Source organism: Pristis pectinata, chromosome 6 (assembly GCF_009764475.1).
Source record: "Pristis pectinata isolate sPriPec2 chromosome 6, sPriPec2.1.pri, whole genome shotgun sequence".
In the NCBI taxonomy this organism is placed as follows: Eukaryota; Metazoa; Chordata; class Chondrichthyes; order Rhinopristiformes; family Pristidae; genus Pristis; species Pristis pectinata.
Genome location: NC_067410.1, coordinates 90,598,091 through 90,625,662, shown reverse-complemented (window position 1 = coordinate 90,625,662; position 27,572 = coordinate 90,598,091). Strand labels below are relative to the sequence as shown.

Genomic DNA, 27,572 nt, shown 5'->3' with positions numbered 1-27,572 from the left:
TCTCCTTATACAATGAGGTGAAACAAAGCAACAGGAAACACAGAAGGAAATACAGTGAATTAGTGCCAAATTACATGCAGAAAAAGAAGAATGCAAGATTAGTCTGAGAGAGAAAAAAACACAATTAAACAATTCCAATGTTAAATAGCTCTGGACACGATACTGTCTGTAGATTCCAAAGCCTCTATTGTTCTCTTTTTCTGTGCGAGAGAAGCTTAGTGGCATTGCAAGAATGTAAACGTTATTGCATCAACCCTTACTTGGTGACGTGTTTAATTTGTTCTAGTAGCAAATATCACAGAATTAGTTTTTCAAGCCAGAAATGATAAGCAGGTCACCTGCACAGTTAGTGTACCTATTGCCCCCCCTTCCCCACAGGATGATTCACATTCCTCTTCCGCTCCCCCTTTATCCACGCCAAAAGGAAACTTGTGGCTTTCAAGAAACCTTCCAAATTCAGTAAGTGGACTGAGATATGGCAGATCTTCTGATGCACATGTAAATGTTTGTCACAGCACATGGAAACAAGTGAAAGTAAAGCACTGGTATACTACAAACATATTTGGATCAATCATCATATCTTGAAGTGATCTGGTCGCTACTGAATAGTTATAAAAAGCTCAATCAAATACTTGGATTAGAATTCAGCTGGCTGGAAGCACATCTAGTCCAAAGGAAAATAGTTGTAGTGATTGGAGGTCAATCATCTCAGTCACAAGACATCTCTGCAGGAGTTCCTCAGGGTAATGCCCTAGGCCTGACCATCTTCAGCTGCTTCATCAATGACCTTTCTTCAATCATAATGTCAGAAGTAGGGATGTTCGCTGATGATTTACGCAATGCTCAGCATTATTTGTGACTCCTCAGATAATGGAGTACACATCCAAATGCAGCAGGACCTGGATAATATCTGGGCCTGGTTTGAAAGCTGGCAAGTAACATTTGCAGCACACAAGTACAATGACAATATCCAATGAGAAAAAACTCAGCTATCACCCCTCTCATTCAATGGCATTACCATAACTGAATTCCCCATTTTCAATATTCTGGGTGGGTTAGCATTGACCAGAAACTGAACTGAAGTAACAACATACACAATGTGGCTACGAAAGCAGGTCAGAGGCTTGGAATCCTGTGACAAGTGACTCACCTCTAACTGCCCAAAGCCTGTCCACCACCTACAAGACTCTTGTTAGGAGCAGAATGAAATACTCTCCACTTGCCTGGATGAGTAGAGCTTCAATAACACTCAATATCGACATCATACAGGGTATAGCAGCCCACTTGATAGACACCCCATTTACAACCACTCACTCCACTGAGATACAGTAGCAGCAGTCTGTACCACCTAAAGGATGCACTGCAGCAACTCACCAAGATTCCTGAGACACCTCCTAACTACAACCTCTGCCAGCTAGAAGGACAAAGGCAGCAAAAGCATGCCAGAACCAGCACCTAGAAGATGCCCTCCAAGCCACACACCATCTTGACCTGAAATACATCACCGTTCCTTCACCATCATTGGGTCCAGATCCTGGAACACCTTCCCCAACAGCATTGAGTACACCTGCACCACAAGGGCTGCAGCAGTTCAAGGAGGAGCTCACCACCACCTTCTCAAGGGCAATTACGGATGGGCAATTAAATGCTGGCTCAGCCTGCAAAGCCCACATCCCTTGAATGAATTTTTTAAAATTCAGAATAAATTATTTGCAACAATCAAAGCTGATGTAATTCTGGAATGTGCTTAGCTGTGGTAGCAACTCAATCACAAAGAGTACATAGCCGTATTCGAAGAGACCAGGATGATCCAAAGCCAAGAAAAAGCAAATAAATTAATATCCTACTTTCAGTGAAGATAGAGACCTTTAAATTAGAAGGATATATAAAATCGGAAGGAATATACAAAACTGAAATACTATTTAACATCGACAACTGGCAAACTATAATGGCTCTCACCACCACCAGTCTGACCCTAACCTTTCCAATAGGATCATGCAAATGTACAACCAACTCCTGGAAAAAATATTCAACATTAATTGAAACTTTTAGCATGGAAGTAGATTGGGTTATCAGAAAGCCTAGAAGTAGTAGGAGAAAGAACTTGTATTCCATAAAGCAACAACCAACAGGTCCATCACAGAACAGATATCTATTAAATTGGAAACACATTAGACTTTTGTTTATTGTGGACTTGCTGCAAGTTTAAATTTTACAAATGCAATAAAATCGAAGCACGAGTTGGCAACTCAGACCTTCAAGCCTGTTCTGCCGTTTAATATAATGGCTGATCTGATTGCACACAATCTCACATTCTTGTCTCCCCACACTACTGCTTTACCCACTTGCTTATCAAACATCTATCAACTTCTGCCTTAAAAACATTCAAAGACAGCTTCCACCACCTTCTGAGGCAGAGTGTTCCAATGACTCAAAATACTCAAAAAAAATTTTTCACCTCTTATTTTTAAATAGTGGCCCTGTTCTAATTTTCCCACAAGAGGAATCATGCTTTCCCACATCCAGCCTATCAAGATGCCTCAGGATCTTGTGTTTCAACCAAGACCCCTCTCAATGTTCTAAACCAGCAGGTAGAAACCTAGCCTGTTAATCTTTCCTCATAAGCCAGCCCATTTCAGATATTAATTTACCAAACCTTCTCTGAATTTCTTCCAATGCATTAACATCCTTCTTTAAATAAGCAGACTAATACAGTATACAGCATTCCAAGTGTGCTGTCACTAATGTCCTATACAACTGAAGGATAACCTCTCTACTTTTGTATCCAATTCCCCTGGCAAAAAACAACATTGTTAGCTTTCCAAATTACTTGCAGTATCTGTAAACTAGCTTTTTACAAATCATGTACTAGGATATCCAGATCCCCATGCATCTCAAGATCTCTCACCATTTAGATAATATATTTTAATTTTCCTGCCATGATGGACAACTCACATTTTCCCACATTATACTCCATTTACTCATCCTTTGCTCAATCAATTAACTTATTTGCAGCTCTTTGCAGCCTTTTGTCCTCTTCACAACATACTTTCCTACCGATCTTTGTGACATCAAGTAAATTTGGCAAAAATACCTTCTGCGCCTTCATCCAGGATATTTATATCCAGGCCAGGAGTAAACCTCAAGCTGCTAATTATCATTTGTATTGGCCATTAATTCATACTTCACCTATAAAGTCACCATATTAAAAAAAATATAATGGTTATCAATGATATTCTCAGGATTCTGACATCTTTGGTACAGCTGCCTATCAAAATTATAGAACTGCAAGAATGTGCAAACATACATCCAAGAATGCCCAAACATGTTTTTAAACCTCAATATATTAAAATTGCAAGTATCTTGCATTTCTCAAAAGTGTCAGTGTTGCTTACCATACTTTCTTAAAATCACACTATATTGATAATCTGCCCAGCTGTAAAGCAACATATCTGCTGACTCACTGTAAGCCACAATAAATATCTGAGTAATGAGGAAGACCTCCCACTGAAAATCCAGTTGATTCATTCAGATCCGCCAGTTTTTATGCAGTTAACTCCGCAGAAGCTCACAAGTCCAAGTTCCACTTCAGGCAAGTGTTGGCCCAGGACACCTGTATGGCATTGATGGACTCCTTGTGAAGTCCAACAGGGCAGCATAGACATCCTCCAATTTACCAGCTGTTAAACATCAGCAATGTATCTGCTGAATCTGTACCAAGTAATCTGACCTATTGAATGAGAAGGAATGGTTACTAATAAGTGTACTTTTATATTTAAGTCAGTTGGTTTAAACATTTCTCCCCCCCCCCCCCAAAATATGTGCCTGAGTGGTTTTTTTTTTAGTTTTCATTTTCCAATTCATTTAATTGTTTGTTTTTGAATCTTTGAATGTCGAAGACATTCAATCTCAGGACAGTTTTGGCAGTGGGTGATCCCGGGAGCAGGGCCTCAGTGGCACTCAAAACCATTCTGGGAATAGTACTGAGCAATTACACTCAGAAGCATGCTGCACTATGGTGGAAGTAAAGACATTATTAAGGGAAGGCCCACCAGTGAACTTGGGTGATTTTGTAGTCAGAAGATACAGCCCAACTAAATGGTACTGTTCTCAACAGCTTCAACCACTTATTCACAATCCAAGTAGCAGTGCACACCCCAATTATACCTCAATCAAAGAACTGATATGGTAAGCACCAAAGTTCTTTAAAGTATGTGTTGAAAGTAGTAAAAACACAGTAAACATTAAATCAGGTATTACACACTTTTAGGAAAGAGAACAAGTGGTCACAGAAGGAAGAACTTGCAGACAGTCAGTCATCACTGTATGAAAACCAATGACGATTTTTAATAAGGGCAGTATCCTAATCATTGCAAGTACACATTGTCAAAATGTCAACAACTATCTGAATGAAGGGGTGACACTTCCTATTCTCCTGCTATCCAATACTCTTCCCAATATCCCACACACATTTTACTTTGGAGAAGGCAAGTCTTTCTTCGAATGGCTCCACAGATCTAAGTTGTCATCACAAATGCTCCCAGACTTTTTCCCAGTGCACTTTGGGATCACTACGACCCAAATTCAGAAATATAACCACAGCTCCCAGTTAGATCATACCAAGAATAATATTTTATAAGTTGTTTTTAAGAAAGATAAATTGAGTGTGCAACTAAACAAAAATCATATCACTAATTCAATTTCCACAGAAATAACAAGATGCTGATGTGAAGAAAATAATTCAAACATCCAATAGTACTATTAATAAAATTGTAATTAGAATAATTTAAACATCAACTATAACTGTTCATTATGTCATAAAATAGACACTCCTCCGATTTACGGCATCTATTTCACCAATATTAAAATACTGCTTCTCCATTCACAGACAAAAGAGTCTTAAATACAGGTGACCACCACATTACTGCCATTTGGGTAATGGAAATTTGCTCTTACAGAATTCACAAATCACTACCCGAAAATTTGAGATATGATACAAATTCGCTCTCACAGAATTTGTGAAAAAAGTAAATAAACAAAATTCACTTGATTTCAACTCTCATTTCTTGACACATGCACAGATGATGTGGCTTCACATTACAGAAAATCACAAATAGAATCCTTTTCTAGGACATAACCTCCCCATAACATTAGGGTCACCTGTACCATACATTTCTGAGCTTAGATCTTATACATTTCAGATACATGAATAAAATAAATAAATTCAATGTTGAGATTTTAACAAATGAGATTCTCTAAGAACAAGGCAGCAAAACTCTCCCTTCAGCAGAATTTCAGGTTCATTAGACTGAATAACTTTTGAGCAGAATTCACCACACGGTAGGTATGGATTCACCTTTTCAGATCCACTATTGTCAACTTGCTTATAGAAAGTGCTCTGATACAAAACAGCAGGGCTCTCTGCAGAGGCAGTATAATAGAATGCCATTATATACGCAGGCCAGAACAAGGAATGCCCAGAAGCCAGCTCAAAATAGCCATGGTCCAGGTTTAGCCAAGTGTCATACATGCCAAGGACAGTGAATGCTGCTAACTAAGCCCAACATTCAGAAAACATGGCAAAACCAAAAAATAATTAAATCTTTAAGGATCTCAGAAGTTAAAATATTAGAATTAAAATAATCAAAACATTACAGCAATTTCAATTTATGTTCTTGCAGCACTGTGTGCTAATAAAAATGAATTTGAGTTTGTGGTTCCTGGGCCAGATCTAATCTAGCACAAGCTCAGCAGGTATACATAACAGCTGGAAAACTGCAATGTCAGAGCACAGCCAGGAAATTGCCAGCAGAGCTCATCGAGCCAGCTCAGGGCTTCCATGTTCGTGTGGGAGTACCAGTCATTTTACTTTAATAATTATACCTAATTTTATAATTAGCTGACATATCAAAACAGGTCATAGCAAATGCAAATAACAATATTAAAACATACAACTTTTGCAGTTAGTTTTTTTTTATAAACATGTAAAAAGCTCTACTAATGTCAGTCAGTTGCTAGACTATCAATCACTCTCACTACTGAATTTTATTTCTTACAACTCTCACAGTAGACGTCAGAGCGTCGTTCTTTTCTGAGATCAGAGCACAAGCCTCAGGTAAAATGGTGCAAGTAGGCAATGGTTAAAAACAAACTTGCATTTATACAACAACATTCATGATCTCTGAAGATCCCAAAGCACAATAAAGCCAAAGGAACATTTTTGAAGCATATTCACTGTTAGAAGGCAAGAACCAAGGTAGCCAATTTGCATACCACAAAAACAATGCAATAACAGCCAGATGATTCTTAGTGATATTAGTGGACGGATAAATATTTTTCCTGGACACAGTGAACAATTCCTTCAAAATTTTGTTATAAGACCTTTCATGTCCACCTGAAACACTGGCAGGTCTAGGTTCAACATCTCATTCAGTACCAAACAGCATCAATCTTTTTTGTGCTCAAGTTTCTGGAGCGTTACCTGAACCCTGAAGTTTGACTCAATGAGGTCTTACCTATTTAGTTGGAAAACCAAAGGTTTAGAGTCAGTAGAGCGTGGGTAGAAAATTGAATACAAATCTCTAAGAAACTCAAAATGATTTCACTGCTACCGACTGGATAGACTGATGACTAACCAACTTAGAAACCACTAATAAGTCAACTGTTTTAATGTCTTCTATCTGAAGAGAGTGGAGCAAGGCATAGAAAACAGAAGAGGGACAAACAAATGAGTAAATTTACAAAATGGCTTATAGTGAAGCAGCCTAGGAAAGCCAAGTGATGTCACAGCAAGTGAAGGGGAGGAGATGTGGGCAAGTAAAAGCAAGTGATTAAGAGAAACAGTTTATCCAATTTTATTTCAGGTTGTCAATAAATTTTTAAAAAATCAAGAGATGACAGGACAGGACATGACACATACTGGGACAGTGGAAAAAACAGCAAGAGTTACTGTATCCCAGATGATTTTCACATTTGCAGGGCAAGTCTTTGCATTCAGTTAATCCAGAATTTCACATTGTTGCATTCCAGAAGAAGAATCAGAAAGGAGAGGATATGAGTGTCAAGGAGTCTGGTTGCACAGAACAAGGAAGCCCTGGAGACAATAATCGTATCCAACAGGTACGATTGTATGGAGATCAAACCAAAATAGAAAAGAAAGAGAAAGAGAACAGAAATGTCTTACCAACCAGGGATTTCATAATTAGGAAGATAATCATCATCTGCTAAGCAACCAGAATCCTCAAACATCTGTATCCTGCCCAAAGTCAGGGCAAGCAACATTATAAGACAGTTCAAGAGGACTGGAAACAGTAGAATAAGATCAAACAGGTGTATTACTGGTGTGGGGCAAACCACGAACTGTATGAGAAATACTAAGGGTTATGATCCACGGATTACTGTGTGAACCACATACAAATTTACAATCAATTACAAGTCAATGAAGGATGGTGTGGGAATATTCTTTTCAACAGCATAATCATCAGTACAAGGACAAGCTGTCACAACTTTGGAATGGATTATGCCTGAAAATTTAACTAATATATTTTAATGGGAATAAGCAGGGAGGTGACAAAAATCTTTAAACTAGCAAAGCAGGTGAGGTATCTGCTAGAAACAAAACAAGCCTAAATATAAATTCCAATAGAACAGAATAGACATAGGACAGACCAAACTAAAAAGACAAAAATGGCCAAAAAGAAAGTAAATAGGTATCAGGCAAGACTGCAAGAATATAATTAAATATAAAGTGGAACTGCTATCAAACTGAATTGAACTGTCTGTTCAGCAATGCACATAACAAAATAAAACATAAGAATTGGAGACTTTACAAACTGAATATACTCAGCAGGTGAGGAGACAACGTGTTGTGAGGAAGTAGATGCTGCCAAGATAAATGAAGCTTGTTTAAAAAAAAGGGAAACCACTTACCCAATTTTATTTCAGGTCATCAATAAACAAATAAAAAACAACCAAGATCAAGAAATGTCAGGGCAGGACACATAGCGGAACAGTGGAAAGCAAAAGTTACTATATCCCAGATGATTTTAAAATTTGTAGGAAAAGACTTTGCATTTAGTTACTCCAACAGAAAAATCAGAACTTAAAATGTTGCAGGGTGTAATATACTTAGAAAAGATTGAAAGGGAAAAGCAGATATGCAGTAGCTGCATTTTAGAGATAGCAGTGGCAATAGGAAAAAGTGATGCAGCCATCAGCGTGACAGAAATAGAATGCACATACATAGACTTGAAAAAAGGAAAGGCTCAATTATAATCATAGGAATCGACTTGGGAATTCACAATAGGAAGAAGGAGCTGAAGGTAGAAATGCGCAAGTGGGGAAGGGGAGGGAGTATAAAATCCAGAGAACTAATAATGGGGGTTTCAATTTTCCTGGAATTAATTGGCCAGAGATAGTAGGTTAAGAAGGAAAGGAAGTAGAATTTCTACCTTGTGTAAACACCCAATAGGAGGACTCACTGCATGATCTAAAAATGGGAAATGAACCAAGTGAAAGGAAAGAAAAGGCAGAAGAACATTTAGGCAGTAGTGATCATTACATGATATTAAGACATACTTTAAGATAAAAATTTGGAAGGGCATATAATATGACCATGGTAATTTACTGGGAAACAGATGATTTTGAGGGGAATGAAAATTACATTTGGGAAATATTGCCAATGATGTAGAAGAAAAACATGAAACAGAAATGGGAAGCATTTAAAAAGCTATTTAAAAGTTTAAATTTAAAAATTTAAAACATTTAAAAATTACTCTACTGTTATTGTTTTTATCTGTACTACATCAATGCACTCTGCACTGACTCAATGTAACTGCACTGTGTAATGAATTGACCTGTACGATCGGTTTGTAAGACAAGCTTTTCACTGTACCTCGGTACAAGTGACAATAATAAACCAATACTTGGAGTCTGGGAAAGTATATGCCACTAGAAAGAAAGCTAAAAATTAATGGGAATACAAGAGAAAATAATTTACAAGGAATCGATGAGGAAATGGGATTGATCCAAGAGCTGGCTATACTTAAAGGTCCAAATAGACTCCTCCTACATCAAAAAAAATATAAACTATGAGAAAATAACAGATAGTGACAGAAGTGAGGGAAATGTTAGGAGGCATGGAAAAAGGCTCTAACCATACGGAGAGCAAAGGACAACATGATAAAAGAGAACAGGAGATATTTTTAAAAATCCATTTACTGAGGAAGAGAGAAAAACAATGACCAAGTTATAAAGGAACATAAATTAGTAAAATATTCTACAAGTGATTAAAAATCAAATCTCTTATTAAGGGTAGACAGAAAATTACAGGCAGCAACTGCTAATAAGAAAACTAAATTACTCTAAATAATTAATCATACTTCAAAAATACTCGGATGCAAACTTGTACGTACTCAGATGTTTAACATTGATTTAAGAGGCCATGTCTGATTAACGCGATTTATTTTGGGACAGTTGATGAGGGAAGTGTTTGATATTGTCTGCAGAGTTTCGCAAGGCTTTTTACAAGGATCTGCTTAGCAGGCTTGTAATGAAAGTCAAAGGCCAGGCATCCAAGAGACAGTGGCTAAATGGATCCAAAGTTGGTTCAGTGGCAGGAAACAAAGGGCAACATTGACGGGCATTTTTGTGACTGGAAGGCCATTGGCAGGGGGACTGAGAAGATCGAAGACCCTTTGTCAGAACTAGGCGAGTAAGAAATCAAGTTTAGTTTAAATTGCATAAAAGGTGGAGGAAGGATGGATGGGACAAAAGGAAAACCCGTTGGGGCAAGGTCAAGTTTACTAAGATGATCTTGATGTTTTACATCACAATTCAATTAATACTCTAATGGGAGCAGTTGGAGAGAGAGAAAACAAGGGGGTACATTAAAGCTGCTGTTGAAACCCGAAAACAAAACAAGTGCAGAGCAGGCAGTATCTATGGAGAGAGAAAAACTTGGTTAACATGCAAATGGATAGCGTTACAAACAGAAAAAGTAAGTTATCTGAAATTGTTTGAGCCTAGATAGATGATGTGCTGTTCCTTTACCCTCATTCCTTCCCACCATCTAGGGACCCAAAAAGTCCTTCCAGGTGAAGCAGCAATTTATTTGCACTTCTTCCAATCTAGAAAATTATGTTCAGTGCTCAGATGCAGTCTCCTCTATACTAAAGAAATCAAATGCAGATTGGGTGGCTGGTTTTGGAGCACATCCCTTCAGTCTGCAGGGATGATTTAGAGCTCCCAGCTGCTTGTCATTTCTCCTTCCCACTCCTGTTCTGACCTAGCCATCTGTGGCCTCTTCCATTGTTCCACAGAAGCCCAGTGTAATCGTGAAGAACAACACCTCATCTTCTGTCTGAGAATGTTACAAATCTTTGGGACTGACTAGTTCTGCTATCAGGGCGTGCATCTGTGATATTAACTCATCTTTTCTCTGAGCATTTCCAGCATTTGCCTTTTAGTTTCAGGTTTTAGGAACAGCTCTGATTTGCATTTCACATGGTTACCACAACCCTTTGTTTTTTCTTATCTTTATATGCCCTTATTAAGCTATTAACTAGAGCATCCCATAAACATCGGGATGACCTTAACAACCCTAGCCTGACCCTGCTAGAGATAGTCTTTGTCCTGTTCATTCTTCCCCTACTCTCTCTACAACTTGACTAATTTTGTTTTCTCACTTTCCCAGTTGGGATCAATGGTCTTAGACCTGAAAAGTGAACTGTTATCTTTCTACAGATGTTGCCCAATCTGGTAAGTGTTTCCACAATACCAGTTGAGTCACAGCTTGAGTACTGCAGAGAATTCTGGTCACCACGTTACAAGATTGATTACTCGAGAGGAGATTTTCAAGGATGCTCCTCTGATTGTAAGATTTTAGTTATGAGGATGGATTGGATAAACTGGGGTTTTCTTTTTTGGATCAGGCAAGGTCAAGGCGAGACAACTGTGGTATACAAAATTATGAGAGGCCCAATACAGTTAATAGGAAGTCTGTTACGAAAGGGTCAAACAAGAATGGGCATAGATTTAAAAGAAATTGTTATAAGGATAAGAGATTTTTTTTCCACCTAGTTGGTAAGAGTTCTGAAATTCATTGCCTGAAATGGTGATAGAGGCAAAAAACCTTCATCCCAATTTAAAAAATACTTGGATGCATACTTGAAGAACTATGACCTGCAGGGCTATAGATCTGGTAGGCAAGTGTAGCTCTTTTTCCATCTATCCTTAACACGACATATTTCTGTATTGTAAAGTTTTCTATGATTCTACTTTGGGAGTTCCAGGGAGACAACACATATTATAACCAGAAAATATAGAGATGCTATAACCACATTTAAAATACAGGAAAATGTTTATATAAACTACTCAGACTGAATGACAACAACCCACCCCCCCCCAATCCATTTGGAATCAAAGCAGTGGTGCACCACACAGCCCCAAGACTGCTGTCACTTAACGTGATCATGGCTGATCCATAGCCTCAAGTCCACATTGATGCCTGATCCCCAAATCCCCTATTTCCCTTATTATTCAAAAATCTAAGTGAGTTCAACCTTGAATATACTCAATGAATTCAACTGGTTTACTGCATTAAAAATTTCTCATCTCCTTATTGGCTAAATCTTCCCCCAGGACTAATTCCCTTTCAATTCTAAGCTCTCCAGTCAGAGGAAATAGGTTCTCAGCATTTATTTGTCACTTATTCTCAGAATTTTACACATCTCCATGAGATCACACCTCATTCTACTAAACTATCAAGGAAAGACCAATCTGAGTCATTCTCTAATCATAGGAATCAGTCTAGTGAATCATCATTGCACCAATTCCAGGGCAAGTGGCCAAAACTACACAGTGCTCAAAATACTCTAACAGTTCTCTACAATCTTTCAAAACTTCCTTACTTTTGTACTCCAAATCCTTTGCAATAAAAAGGTCAAAATACAATTTGATTTCTTAATTGCTTTCTTTCCTAATACAGGCAAATTTATTAATTATGAACCAGCACACCAAGATCCCAGTTATCAATTCGTCATCATTTAAAAAAGATAAGTTTTTCCATTCTTTTTACCAATGAATTTCCTCATATCATGGTCAAAATGGGCTGTAAATTCACATTTTAAAAGAATGTGAGGAAGCAACAAGAAAGGCATTTTACCACATATTCAGAGATCCATTAGGGAAGGATGTTTGCCAGGACTGATGAATAATTATCATAATACATGTACTTTAGAAAAGAGTTAGAATTATAGCCCAGTGCACTTAAGTAATAGTACAAAGTATGATCAATTCATTACTTGATAAACAGAACATCTAGAAACTAAAATTAATGAATAGACAGGATACATTTCAAAAAAGCATTGCCTGTTCAATATTATTGAATACTTTGAAAAGTTAACAGAAAAAGTAAACAACAAGATTGCAAATAGACAACTGAAATTTCCAATCAGCCTTCCATAGGCTGCTACATAATAGATTAACAACTGCCAGAACACGTGAAGTTAAGAGACAACAGATAACTCAAAGGCTTCCAGACAGATAGCCGACAGTAGTGGTAAATGGTATCATTTTATCAAGTGGAAAGTGAGGTTCCACAAGGTTGTCCTGTAATCACAGTTGTTTCCAGTATTAACAATTTTTATTCTGGAATCAAAAGAACTTTGCAAATTTTTGGATGACATAAAAATGCAGTTGTAGTCAAAAATGCGGAGCAGTGCAACAAATAAATGTAGAATGTATATTTAATTAGTAAAATAATTTCATCACCAAAAAGCAAGGTATTGAACTGCATTTCACAATCATCAGTGAACCTCATTGCTCATCAGTGACATTAAACTCAGTTGTGTACAAATATATTTGATAAGATGAGCAAAATCAGATTACTTGAAAGGGTAAAGGAGTAAAGACAATCTGAGAGTATAATGCACAAATATATGTATCACATATAGTTTTTGTCACCATACTACTGTAGGAGGGAATGAATAAAAGTGAGGTTATACCCAGAAGGATGAAAAAGCTGGATGCCTTTTTAAAAGACTAAGAGGTAATTTGTTGGAAATCCTTAAACATATGCAAGTTTTTGATCACATTGACACAAAGACCACATTTCCATCTCTGAGGAAAGAGCATAGCTCGTAAGCCTAGCAATAAGACAGTGACCAAAAACATTTAAATAAAGAATTCAAAAGATACATATTTTATCAGGGTGCTGAGGACATGGAATTTGCTAACAAAGGGATAGTTGCAACAAATAGTACAGAAGATCTCAAGAACAGGCTAGATAGGAGAAGGGAAGAGAGTACGCTGGTAAGAGCTAGATATGACATGATGAGAGGAAGCTTAAGTAGAACATGAATACTGGCACAGGCTGGTTAGGACAAACGACACATTTATCCTGTAAATTTTTTTTGCAATTCATGGTAGTGTTCATACTATTATCTTTCCATTCAAGCTCCTGTGCTCAGAATTATATTTCTCTCTCAATCCCATCTTTTTCTTCATTCTTTAGCTTATTTGCCACACCAACTGCCTTGAATTAAGTTTCTACTCTATGATTTTGGCTCTGCAAATTTCAAACGATTCTTCAATTCTTTAACGACTGGTTAAAGGATGCACATTGTTGATTTTACTATTCACATATGCCTCAAATAGCATGATTTTGATTTTTAATACTGACTACAAATTCCAACACCATTAATATTTGTGGACAAGCTGATGTAATAAATAGGTAGCACTTTTCTTCATTCACCATCAACAAAATCCAGGTCAGTGCATTTTGTATGGTTATTCCTTTGAATCAGTGTCAACCTAATCTAATTCCATCAATGTATTTTTCCTTCCATGTCAATTACTTGGTTTTCAAGAATGAACTTTCAAACACTCCATATTATCATTTTTCCAATTAGAATAGATTAAGCATTATTATATGTTTCATAAAACTAAAGTCTGAACAAGAATATGAAGCTTCTGAACAATTTCTCCAGTCTTCAAATGTAACTTAACGTTAATCCTTTTAGCACATCCAGCATCAACTTTGCTCAAACGTTCCCTCGAGTTTCATACATTGAAGGCTTACAAATTATGTATTATTTAAATATACCACATCACACATTAAACTCTTGTGCACAGGTGAGTTAGAAGCAATGTGGAGAAATATTTAAAATAGAAAATAAATGTCCAAACATTTAATCAATAAGAAACAGTTGGAAAGGAAGATCAGCTACTCTTCAAGCTCTTCAGAAACTCATAACAAAAACGGCCTAACATTCATCCTTCATATACTTTGCAGGATACATTATACTAGTCTTTTTGGACTTCATCCATAATGATTACACACACAAATTGATCACCACAATTCCAACAGTGCCTACATTTTTGAGAAGTAGTAGAGCATTTCAGAACTTGGAGGATGCAATGCAAATACTGGAGAAACCTGTTATCTAGTTTTGCATCCCATCAGAGAAAATACAGCTTTTAGTGTTTATGCAAGTTCTGGTGTCTCTTTTCTCCCCACTTGATTACAATTTACTTATTGGAAGAAAGCTGATGCAAGCCTTAAGCTGGTAAAATAAAATCAATGAATGAGGTTACATGTTTCTAATCCTGCCACTCTCTCCAGAACAGAAAAAAAAGTATAGCTCAAGAGAAGCAAAACATACAACAACCTATGTAAGTATTAATCAGTTTGATGAAGTGATATCATACAAAACTGAAAATTCAAAGTTGCAGAAAATTTTATCTAATGAGCTGAATGTTTTGCATTTGTGAGGTTTATATTAGGAAAGCTATGGTTTGAATACAATGAAGTTGGAACATTGTATTTTTAATATGCCCTTGTCATGGAAGAAGTGATCTTATAGTAAAGTACAGCTTTTAGTATCATTGCCCAAGCTTGATAAGCCACATTTTTGTTCTGAATAGCCTAGCCAAATTTCAAATCAGCAAGTACTTTTGTATTCGCTCAACTTAAACACCCAGACTTCAGAGGGAAACACAATAAAAAAAACTTATGACTTTTGTCATGACACCAAGAATGCTCAGCTATACTTTGCTGTGAATAATTTGAATTTATATATATAAAAAATGTAAATGCTCAAATCCATTCATTGTCTCAGAAGTCTCCCTCTCTAATTCACTCAAGTCCTACACCCATCCCCAAAAATCTCTCCCTTTCTCCAACTAGAAAACTGGAGGATGACCAATGCCTTTGAAAGCATATCCCAGCAAGGATTCATTTGCCTAAAATTTACAAGAGATCTATTCTATTTTGCAGGCCCAGATATGCAATGCAAAGTGTCAGGAAATAAAAGGTTACTTCCACAGTAACATATAATTCCATAACTTCCTGAGACTTCTGTACACAGCTACCTCCACTGAAACTCTTGAACACCTATTATTACAGTTCCTCCACTTGAAAACTAATTGTAAAATTGATTTGGCTGAGTTTGCTGACATTATGTTCACTCCCAGCATTCAGACTGCTTGTGTTGGTGCGTAGAGTTTACAGAAACGTTAAGAGAAATGGATTAAAAAGGCAACATTGCTTCTGAATATCATAATAGAGTTGCTGTTTTGGGAGAAGAATGAGAACCAATATAAATGTTGCATTTAAAGGCAATGCAGGAAAAGACCAGAGGTTAACATACACAAGTACATGATGTTGATAAATGAGCATGCAGAAAATGCTTTAAGTAAAGCAGACGACACAAATGCAAGGAAGTTATTAATAACTGGTTGGGCCTCAAAGTATTGTGATATTATGGGTGCCACTCATTGGGAATGCTGTCAAGGCTTAAAAGAGAGTGCAATGGAAATTTAGCAGAATTAGAGGTGATTAAGTGTTTAGGTTATGTAGACTAGCATATGAGAGATTTAGTTTTTTTTTTGCCTTGGGGCAGAGATGGTTAAGGACAAAATTAATAAAGCTACTCAAAATTGAAAGGGAATTTTGATAAGAGCAAGTGCCAATAAGTTGATAACCAGTGAACACATTTAAGATCAATTGTAAAACAACTGGTGAAGATACAAAATTAAATTACAAGGAGTGATTACTCAGACTGTAATCAGTTTGTATTTCTGACAATTTAAAAGGTTAGGGAACAAATTGATATACTCTGAAACCTATAGTAGATGGAAAATAACTGCTTCCACAAATTAGGGAGTCAAGGGTTACAGAGCACACAGCATAAAAATTAGAGGCAGCCTTCTCAGAAGTTAAGTAGCATTCCACATGCAAAGGCTGCTAGAAGTTTGGAACTCTATTCTGCAAATAGCAATTGACCTTTTTCACCCAGTGAGTGGCAAGTACTGGAATGCACTGCTGGAAGCGGGGTCGCTGACAGCATTTAAGAATTCTCCAGATGAACACTTGAATCGCTTAGGCGCAGTAGGGAATGAGCCAAGTGCTGGGAGATAGGATTAGTGCAGATGGGTGCCCACTGGTCAGAGTGGACATGGTGGGCCAAATGGTCCATTACCATGCTGTACATCTCTATGACTCCATAATAACTGAACTTCAAAAGTAATTCACCCACTATAGAAGACTTTGAGGTGCCCAAGGATCTCAAAAGGCACTATACAATTTCTCTAATAACTGTGATTTTGTTAACATCCAAGTTGAGGTACTAAATTGTTGTTCAGCATTCAAAAGTATAGCAACAAAGTGTTCCTCCCAGCTCCAATGCAGAGAATGAAATGCATGTTAATCAAACAAACATCTTCCACAAAAGGTATACTGGAAACTATTTTGAAGTGGAAAAACAAAGGATACCAAAAAGGTTACAAAATAGCAGAATGCAAAATATAGAATTCCAATGCAATGGGCTGATTCACGATAGTCTTCAGAACCATTGTTTCCCTGCAAGTAATTTCTGGAGATGCATGGACTGCGAGAAATCCACATGGATTTCATCAGCAGAAGTGTTTTTTTGGCAGGATCCCCCTTCATTACACTGGGAAAGTTGCCTCTCTAATCCTATGGCAGTCAGACCTAGTGGAGGATTTGTTTGAATTGGGATTTCAGGCTAGGAGATGAGGAGGAAGATGTTCTATTTTTATTTATTCAAGTGTTTTTAATTATTCCTTAGTGTTTTAATACTTAAAATCAATTACAGCCATGGAATGATTTAAATGTCTCTGAATACAAGGTTTTTTTTTACAAACTTCTTAGTTACTCTTCCACCTTTGAGCCCCACCTTCACTGCCTATCAGCGCATTTCAGGGATACGGCCTCAGCACTCATTGTTGATGCTTTATTCCCCATTCTGCTGGGCAGTTCAACTGGGTTCAGGATTTTTGCAAAGGAAAAATATCAATGAAAAGTAAGAACACGCTAGGAATACTCAGCAGGCCAGATGACATCTGGAGAGAGAAACAGAGTTAATGTTTCAGGTTGACTTCCATTCAGACTGTTCTGATGAAAGGTAATCAACCTGAAGAATTAATTCCATTTTTATCTCCATGGATGTTGTCTGATGTGCCAAATATTTCTATTGCTTCTGGATAAAGAATCGGGATTCTGGCTACTGACTGACGTGCAAGAGTTACCTCTGATAAAATCTACATATGGAATTCAGGCAAATACTGGAATTGATATTGCCATGGTCATTGTCATAAGTGAATAAGCTTGCCATCATTTACAATCCAAACTCAAATTCAGAACAGCCATTTGAGTGAGATGCATCAATATCCATCGATAAACCACATTCATACATCAACTTAAGAAGGGATAAAAGTTAAACCAAACCAAAAGTTGTTAAGGAACATCTAGATGTATTCATTTTGTGAAAAATTCCCAAATCATGCACAGAAAGATTATGGTTCATGTCTCCCCCAACTGATGATAATCTCAAAAAGTATATTGATTTGTTTCATTTAATGTTATGCAGAATTTAGCAGAAAGTATGTACAATTTAATTTTGACTTTCCTCTGTAGCTATACATGTTAGAAACAAAATGTTGGAAACGTTGATGGCAAAGTGAAAGTCCGAATGGCATTGCAGCTCTACTAAATCAAATCACTGGCTACCATTGTTCCAAAGCAATTAGCCCCCAAAAGTATGCATGAATTGACTTTTTACAAATTGTTTTCTTGCAAGCAAATACTTTGTCTATTTTTAAATACTGTACATTTCATTGAATCATAAATGTAATCTATAATCCATTACTCCAGTAAATCAATCCAATGTATTGTGAAAGTCATTGAAATCATGTAAAAAGCTGCTAAGATAGCTGTTATATTCATGGAACAGAATTTATATTCATGGAACAGAAAACCAATATAATTTCAAGGTGTTTATTTACTTTCCTTAACCAAGTGTATGTGGTTTGAGTCACATCACTAAACACAAGTGTCCGTACACTGAGGTCTTCCTTTAGCAAAACAATGAGCCCCATTAGGGCTATAAAGGACTACATAACATTTATTTTGAATAGCTTCATAAAGATCATAAAGCAAAAGTATTGATAAGTCAGTGAGGCTTTGAAATCAGTTAAGTTCTGCACTTTCACTAATTAATTTACACTTAACCAATACAAAGAAAAATGTACTCACCTCTGTATCTATGGTATAGCTGTTCTAATCTTTTTCTATCCAATGAACCTTTCAGACTTTCACGAACATAAAGTTCTGGATTTTGAAAAAAATTGTCTGTAGCAACATCTAATTTCCAATCGTTCTGTGATAAACAACATACTGCAGTTTTCTCACTGGACTGTGTAAAGACCATAAACTGCCGCACTTTATCCTTCTGTGAGGACTTCAGCTTGTTCTGCAAAAACAAGAGGAACAAGTTATAGTACCTAGTTTCTTTTTATTATTTATATAAATATAAGTCCTGGAACACATGACCAAAAGGACCATTCCATCCGAAAGGTTTTTTTCCTTAAAAATGTATTCATTCATGGGATGCAGATGTCACTGGTGGTCCAGCATTTATTGTCCATCCCCAAAATGCCCTCGAGAAGACAGGGATTAGCAACCCTCATGAAAAACTCTAATAGTTCTTTGTTGTGGTTGTGAATAAACTGAGTGGCTTGCGAGGACATTTCAGAAGGCTGCTAAAAGCCAACAAGCTTGTAGTTCTATTCTGATTTCTTTCTCTAAAGGGCATTAGTAAATCAGATGTGTGACAACAATTCAGGAATTTCATTATCATCATTACTCATACTAGCTTTATTGACTTCACTGAATTTAAATTCCCAGGTGGTAGATTGAACTCATGTCTCTGGATTATTCGACCAAGCATCTGAATTACAAATTCAGCAACATAACCACTATATCTTCATAAAAATGCCACTGCAAATACCGTATAGAATTAATTCACTAAGTCATTTATTAATTCATTATTAGTCTCATTCTACATTAAATTTAGCACCTAGTGTTACTCAATGGCATCACATCTGTAAACATTTAGAAATGTAATCATTGAAATCTTGTAAACAGGTGCTAGGGTATAATCATAGAATAGAAAACCAGAAAAAGTTCGAGGGTTACATTTACTTTCCTTAACCGAGTTTCTTTGGTGTAAGTCACATCATTAAAATGTGCCTTTTTAAGGCACATTAGAAGCTGGAAGACTCAAATTCACTCTGCCCAAACACCCATCAGATCATAAAGGAACCCTGATAATACTGGGAAATCCTCAACAGAGACCACCACAAATCAATCTACCTAGAGACAGCTAAATAGGAAAAATAAGCAGTGAGGAGTTAGAAGAGACTGCAGATGCCAGAATTTTGGTCAAAAAAAATAAACTGCTGGAAGAACTCAATGGGTCAGGCAATTGAGTCAAGACCCTGCAACAGAATGATACAGGGCCTCAACCCAAAATGCTGACCATCTCTTTGCCTCCGCAGATGCTACTTGACCCACTGAGTTCTTCCAGCAGTTTATTTTTTTGCTAGGGAAAATAAGCATTTATTTGGTCCTACCTAATCCAGAATAAAGAAATAAATTTGTCACCTCATTTCACTGATGTCAACTGGAATAGCAAAAGTTGACAGCAAACCTTTAACACTGGATGTCATACAGTGCATCATTGGAGAAATTGTGATAGCAATAAGTGAAAAACAAAAGGCAACTGCTAAGCACTCAGTTCCTCCACCTACAAAATATCAGGAGCAAGTGTCAGTTAATCCAAGTATACAGCTTCTACAGACCAACACCAAAGTCACAGTCAAACACTAAAAAAAAATCTATTAACATAATTACAAAATTGGATTATTTAAATGGATATTTTAAGGTATAAAAAATAACAGGGCAAAACATACCTTTCACCAGAAGATCCGGCTGTTTTATCTTTGCAGGTCATTTCAACTCTGACTTTCGTGCCTATGCACTGCAACACAGAAGTCAGAGACAAGCTGGAGGCGAGATGCTGGCACATCTGACCTCCTACTTCAGTACTGAACTCAGCACTCAGGAAAACACAAACATCCTTAGCTTTACGCCAAAAATGGATGGCGTAAATAATACAACCACATTTACTTCTGATTGCAGATCTTGAAAGCAAGTCAATTTATTTTTATTACACCCATTTTCTAGTACTTTAATGTGTTAAGCAAATTTATCTTAATTTTTTTTTAATAATTTTAATTTGAACTGTTTTCAACCTTTCTGATTAAGAGTTCAAAGGCCTTTGACAGTCAGGCCTCCAGCTCAATCAGTCCCATCATAACACAAAATGCAGGTCTGGCCATGGATGGTGGTTTCAATGCAGCAAGATATTCCAATACACTTCTCAGGTGAGTTACTCAACTAAATTGTCTTTAGTTGACATGAGGAAATATTAAAACTGACAACCAAAAGGTTAGTCAAAGACGGGTTGTACGAAGCATCTAGGAACAAAAGGTAGAGAAAATTCAAGAAGTTAAGACTTTTAGCAGCCACAAATGGTAAAACAAGTAAATTTGGGAATACTTAAGAGACCAGAGTTGTAAGCCTGGAAATGAGATACAGAGTTAGGCAAAAGAGGGATTTTAAATAAAGATGAGAGAGGGCATATGTCACAACTCCACACAGACAGCACCCGAGGTCAAGAGTGCTCTGGTTTCCTCCCAGAACCCGAAGACATGCAGATTGGTAGGTTAACTGGCCATTGTCAATTGCCCCTAGTGTGGAGGTGAGTGGTAGAATCTGAGGGGAGTTATGAGAATGTAGAGAGAAAAGATGCTTGATAGTCAGCGCAAGACTTGATGGGGCCCAAGGGCCTGTATCTATATGGGAAATGTTAAAATCAAGGCCTTTAAGTAATGTGACAGCAGAGACGTGAAGGACTCAAGGGACCTAGAGAAGACAAAATTGGGCAGTAGCTTAAGAAACCCATTCCCTCTGATCCAACAAGCGAGGACCAACAAATGAAAGAGAAACAGCAATTACAGAAACAAACCAATTTCCGAGATAATTCAAATGCATGGAAACAGCATCCTGATTCAGATAGCAACAAGCCAGGACAGATCAGAATTCAAGAGGTGTCAGTAGAGAAGCAATGCGTGTAAAAGCAAAGCAGGTGGACAAAGATAATCTAGCATAGAATAAGTCTCAATATACAGCAACAAAGTTACAAGTCAGAGTGCAGCACAAAAGTCAACAGAAATAGGATTGTTCAGAAGAATTGTTCACTGCCACGTTGGATGAAACAAGCCCGAAAAAACATGCCTTTATTAAATAGCATACATACTAGGTTGAGGCCAATATCCAGTGAGTAGAACAGATATTTTTGTCAAGGCTTAACATATATTACTTCAATAAAGACGGCCAAAATATTAAAATAAAAGTATGACCTAGGTCACCTAACACATGGAGTTAAACAGAAATGCTAACTACATAATTACTAAATCAAATTAGTACCATGCTAACATCTTGCAACAGACATTTCTTCATTAGTTTTTGTCCTCTCCATTAGAAACTAAAAATAGTATCCTGATGCCAAAAACAGAATTGATCCTGCACATCCCAATGACAGTACTACATCTATTTCTGTACTGAAACCCAAGATGCAGTGTATCTGGAAAATGGATTTAGATCATTTACAAGCGTTCTGAATTCACTTTTATTTCCCGGAATACAAAATCTTTAACTAAACATCGTAATTTATCAAGTATTATATATTTAGGAGGTAAAAAAACTATAAATGTAATTTCTGGGCTCAAATGACCAACAACTTACAACTATATCCCAAGTCCTTAACCAGCTAGTCAAGTAATATTAAGTTTGTATTAGAATTTCTCCACACTGCTAAAGAAAGTCCATTTTTAAACGTTTGATCCACAGTATACCATTCAGCAAATCAACCTTGGAATACTAGCGTACTAGTCTTCAAAAGTAAACAGTAGCTGCCCTGAGCTTTCAAAGAAAAAAAAATTAAGATAACCTCTGTGTATGGATCAGAATTTTATATTCAAACTTTATGTTTCACCATGAATGGAAATCAAATTGGTCCACCAGAATTCTCTACACTTTTACGAAATCAATTTACAAGACACAAATGTTTTCAAATCCACACAAAAATTCTATTTAGAGTCCAATAAAAACAACTAAAATTACAATCAATAAGCATGACACAGAATGATATCATAGCTGCACACTATGTTGACACCATAATTTCCAGCAGGAAAACTCAAAATCAAAGGAATTTCTCTTTCTGCCCTTATGTTGAGAAGCATATAAAATACTATTAAAAATATTCAAAAGTGTAATTCATATATGTGCAATATGCACCCAAATATCCTGCTCTTATATACAGACAACTTCAAAATTTGACAGCAACACCAAGATAGTTGCTGAGATAGAAGATGAATATTTACTTTCAAAGCCAAAAGATTTCATGCTACAATGAAATAACAAGTTTGTTCCAATTATTTGTTAACGCTTAAAGAAATCCAATATGACTTTATGTATCAGATTTTCTTCCCAATCATAACTCCTTCATTTAAATTATTCCCCCCTTGCCAAATTTTATCCCTTGATTGACTAATTGCTGCTGCATGGTGTCACACAAATAGTGTTCACCAGCACCTCTTCCAAATAGCCATTAGTCATATGAATCACCTGATAGCATCTGTCAGCATACTGTGCAATCACTGGGGGCATTATAGCTGATATCCTTACCCAATGTCCATACACACGGACTTCCAGATTAGGTGGCTGAACAGCACTCAGGAGCAGGTACCCCGGCATGTCTGCCCTCTCTAACCCAGCAGCTCAAACCAACTGTAGGACCCCAAACTGTAACCTGGTTGAGATCAACTAACTCAGACCAGGATAAAAACTAGGACCATCCTGGGAAAGAGAAGAATGTTAAAAACCAGAGTTAAAGATCAATGTTAAAGATCAACACTTTCTACAACTGTAAAGAGTTCTGCATTCTAATAATTTGCCAAGCTGGGCACAACTGCTCCATAAACAAACCACAAACTTTTGATATAAAGATCTAAAATCATGAGGTCAAAATTTGAGGAACAAAGCAGAAAATTTCCATTTTGTTACCCAGTGTTAGGTAATTCCTAAATTCTAAAAGCCAAAAAAAAATCCAAGGTAACTGCAATACCCAATAAACTAATAACACAAAGCAGTAATACAATCAAGAAATGTGTCGAAAAACATTTATGTATTTTCCATCAGTAAGAAAATCCAAATAATTTGCTGATATCATACAGATAGACAAATCTAACTTTTGGGAAGTTTCAAAACCACAACTTTACTTTTTTTTAAATTTTAATAGACAAAATTACCTTAGCTGGTAGTAGGCCACTGCACTCTTCGTAGTAAAAGCATTCTGAAAATGCTGTTAACCAAGAAGTTCCAGGATTTTCATCCCATGGACAAGTAGTGATACCCACATAAATCAAATTAACAGGCAAGAGGGGAAGTTTGAGGATGTAGTAGTACCACCCACCCACACTCCCTTTCTCCTAGACGATGGAAAATTGCAGGCTTAGACATGCTGTTAGAGAAGTAGCCAAAAAGGTCGGCATAAACATGGTGGGCCAAAGGCCGCTTTTTGTGCTGTACACAACGTCTTTAAGTCTTGGCAACTTGCTGCAGTGTATCCTTAGAAACGATACAATGCAGGCTGATGCACATGTGGAAGAGTGAACATTTCAATTGCTGAATCATGTGTCATTCGCTGTCTGCTTTAGTCTTAAGAATATGCCAAAGGGTGCTACACAGCAGTGCAGTAGCTATTATCATATTCCATTACAGCATCTTTAACAATAAAGACTCGGTGTTTAGGTATGAACTCTGAAGTGAGAGTGCTTAAAATGTAACAACTAGGAAATTCAATAACCAATATACAATATGCCAACAAATGAACAGAAGAATACTATACTTTCAAGACCATGTTAACCTTGCAATGTGTTAATATTCATAGAAGTCATAAGTTAAAAATACCAGCACAAAAATTCTGGACAGACTACAAGGCTTTTTGTTTCTTCCCACTCCCATCAAAATTTCAAGAAAAGTTCAAGTCCTGTTCAATCTGCTATTATTTTCCAGGGATGGGGGCTGCTGAGGAGAATATACCAGTCAAGTGATTTTAAAACATTACATTTTATTCTTGTGACTCCACAGAATTTTAAAACTTTAACTACAATACAGTTTTGTTCTTTTTTCACAAGTACTTTTTTTTAAGGAGATACAAAATTGCACAAATAAGTAAATACAAAAGCTCAATGAAAGTAGCTACTCTTGTCCCTATCTGCTTCAACAAAAAAGGGTTTTCATTGTAAACCCCATTCATTCACCATGGTCCGGCTTGCCACATTCTTAAGAATGTTCAAATAAAGTCTTGTTTGACGAATCGTAAAAAAAATAATGGAATAGCAGTATCAAACAAGCTGTTATAATAACTACGAAATTAAAAATGTATTCAACAACTCAAGTGAAACCAAAAATGACCAATTCGATACTTTTGCTGAAGCTAAAACGACATCAACAAGAGCTAAATTTACGAGTGACTGTTCCAAACGTTGACATTAACGACAAGCTATGACATACATTAAAAAACCTAGCTGGCTATTTCTATTTATGATCAGAGTAAAGCCCAAGAAACCCTCTGCAGTGACGCAGTTCAGACGAGGAAGGCACAAAAAAAGGAACAGATCGCTCAAAAAAGGCACAGAAACCCGGTACTTTACCCAGGAAGAAAAAGCAGAGTTAATAAAAACAACACTGAATCCGAAAAGTAGCCCGTGAAACCCACATTCGGTCATGAGGAAAAAGGCCGGGCGACCAGTTAGTTTAAAAAAATAAATGATGGAAACCCAGCCAGCACACATCCGTCCGTCTAGGCCTCAGAAGCAGCGGCCCTCGAGTGAGGATGGCGCCAGCCACTTTCCTGCCCGACGCAGGCGAACTGCGGTTGCAGCGAGCAAGGCCTGTCACTCCGAGCCGGGGCCGAGGCCGAGGACCGCTCTCCAAAGCTCGGCGGCCGCGGCCGTTCGACAGGGAAGGCGCCAAGTGGAAGGGCCGGCAGAGGCCGAAGCGCCGGGCTCAGGCTCGAAGCGAGCGGCCGCCGTCGAGATGTGCCAGCTCTCCCTGCTCCAACCACCCAACCCTCGGCCGTTAACGCACACGGTCGTCCGAGAAGCACTCACCATCTTCAAGCGCTCGGGCCTCTTATAAAAAATAATATATATAAAAAAAGAAAAAAAACGGACAATTAGCAGTCACCGTGGGTGACACTCATGCGCAGTGCAGCGCACTCCCCCCCGCACGGCACACACTGAAAGTTGGAGGAGCCGCTCGCTCGCTCGCTGCCTGCAGCCCGGGCGGTGCGGCCACGGGGCGGGGGCTGAGCCAAACTTCACCTCCACACCAAACTCCTCCTCGACTTCACTCTGCACCACCACCGCCGTTACACCAACCCTCCTTCATGCAGCAAGAAGCTGGCTGCTCTGTGGCAGGCTGCTTACAAAACAAAATGTTTTGAAACACATTATTTCTGAGGGGGATAGTGAAATTTGTTTGTTTTACTTTTTTTTCTGTTGCAGGGTGATATAGAGGAGGAGGATTAGGTGAAAGGATTTTTTTTTAAATTTTCACCACAAACACACGGAGAGCTTCAGATAGCAACGCGCAAAAGGAAGGAAAAATTCTCCAGTGTTCTCCATGCGTCAGATATCCGTGGGAGGGACTTTCTACGTCGGCGATTGGCACAAGCACGGGAAATTTAAAAGATTCGTATAAATCACCAGTTTTACAAAGTGTAATCTCGCTTAGTGAGTTGCAGCTGCGTTCCTGTACACTAATATGTCACAACCCCATGGTTGTAATTCATCTCTTGTTCCCATGTTGTAGATCTACAATCTCCAATCTCCTTCATGCCATGCACTCGTCCCTTTGAATGAGAAGGTGGGATACAGCTACTCAGCATATGTTAACCATGTGTGTGTTGGTAAGATTGTGATTATTGGTTGAGGATTTCCTTGCTCCCTTTTTATAACTATGCTGTAAAATGTTCCAGTGGGTCAAGACCTCTCATTCCTTTTCCCTTAAAACTTCATAATTAAAGTAAACCTACAAAACTGCGAAGTCTGCTTAAGAACGACATGATGTGTGCACGTCTGTTATAATTATTTATATATTATGGTGATCATCTTCTGAAAATGCCCCCCTCCCTTGCCTAGATGTAATCATTTGTCGCATGAAAGTAGTTATTTGAGCTTGTAATTTATGCATTACATAAAAATCATATGCATCTTATTGGTTGATTATTCATGAGTTACCGGAATAATTTAGGACAGTTACGTGTTGCAAAACATGATCCAGGTAGAACAGATGGATTATTTAGAACATACAACTGTTGCTAAACCTCAGCTGCTTCCAAGGAGTTATCTTCACCAATTAAACCGCTTTGGCCACCGTACTCGCTCAAAAATAACAGCTGTCTTTATCAAAGAAGCATTCGGTGCTTTTGTAAACCACTACTACGCTCAATACATTGTCTGACGTAGACTTGGAAATAGCATTTATGGAAGTGTCAGCTGATCGGATTTTAATAATGGCGGCGAAATTTTGCCTAAATATTGTGAATATACCCAATTCTTGCGCATATAGAGCGCCTTTCATAACCTCAGATGACCTCAAAGAGTCATGTTTAAGTTAAATTTGCTCGTGTCGCATACCAATTTATATCAGTATTGCTTAGTAACGACGAACTGAGAAAGATCGTTTGGGTTTTAAAACCAAAGTCACAGAACTCAGGAGTAACGAAGCAGATAGTAATTTCCTAAGTGAATTATAATATGATTTTTAAAATGCAACATTCCATATCACTATACCGCTTTCAAACCGCCTAAATCCATTTACAGCAAATTTGTTATTATATAATTTGACAAGACGCAAAACTGTTGAAATTATATCTGCTATTTAAGCCACTTTGAAACAGATTTATAGTGGCACTTGGCGTGTTACCTGAACCAGCTAAATCGAGATTGTGAATACATCATTGTATCTGGCATTGACGTCCTTATTGGCTTAGTGGATTGCGTCTGCATTTCCAAAAAGTACCAAAAGTTATTTAATCTACCGGAATTCCTCGGACTAGATTAGGTTTTATATTTCA

General features: G+C 37.5%; 1 protein-coding gene across 3 annotated transcripts in view; it reads right to left on the bottom strand.

The window, feature by feature from the left end:
- Positions 1-26,209, bottom strand: part of LOC127571643 (DCN1-like protein 1) — a 48,050-nt gene extending 21,841 nt beyond the window's left edge. The window contains exons 1-2 of one of the 3 annotated variants that reach the window (XR_007956496.1): positions 23,114-23,272; positions 18,557-18,773 (exon numbers count right to left, since the gene is read on the bottom strand). Coding sequence is in view for 2 of the 3 variants with exons in the window: in XM_052018220.1 (XP_051874180.1) it covers positions 18,557-18,773; positions 23,114-23,182 (286 nt within the window). In the remaining variant the exon portion in view is untranslated. Of the gene's footprint in view, positions 1-18,556; positions 18,774-23,113; positions 23,273-25,602 lie in introns of those variants that run through there. The other 2 variants (XM_052018221.1, XM_052018220.1) reach the window with 2 other exon arrangements.
- Positions 26,210-27,572: the final 1,363 nt, after the last annotated feature.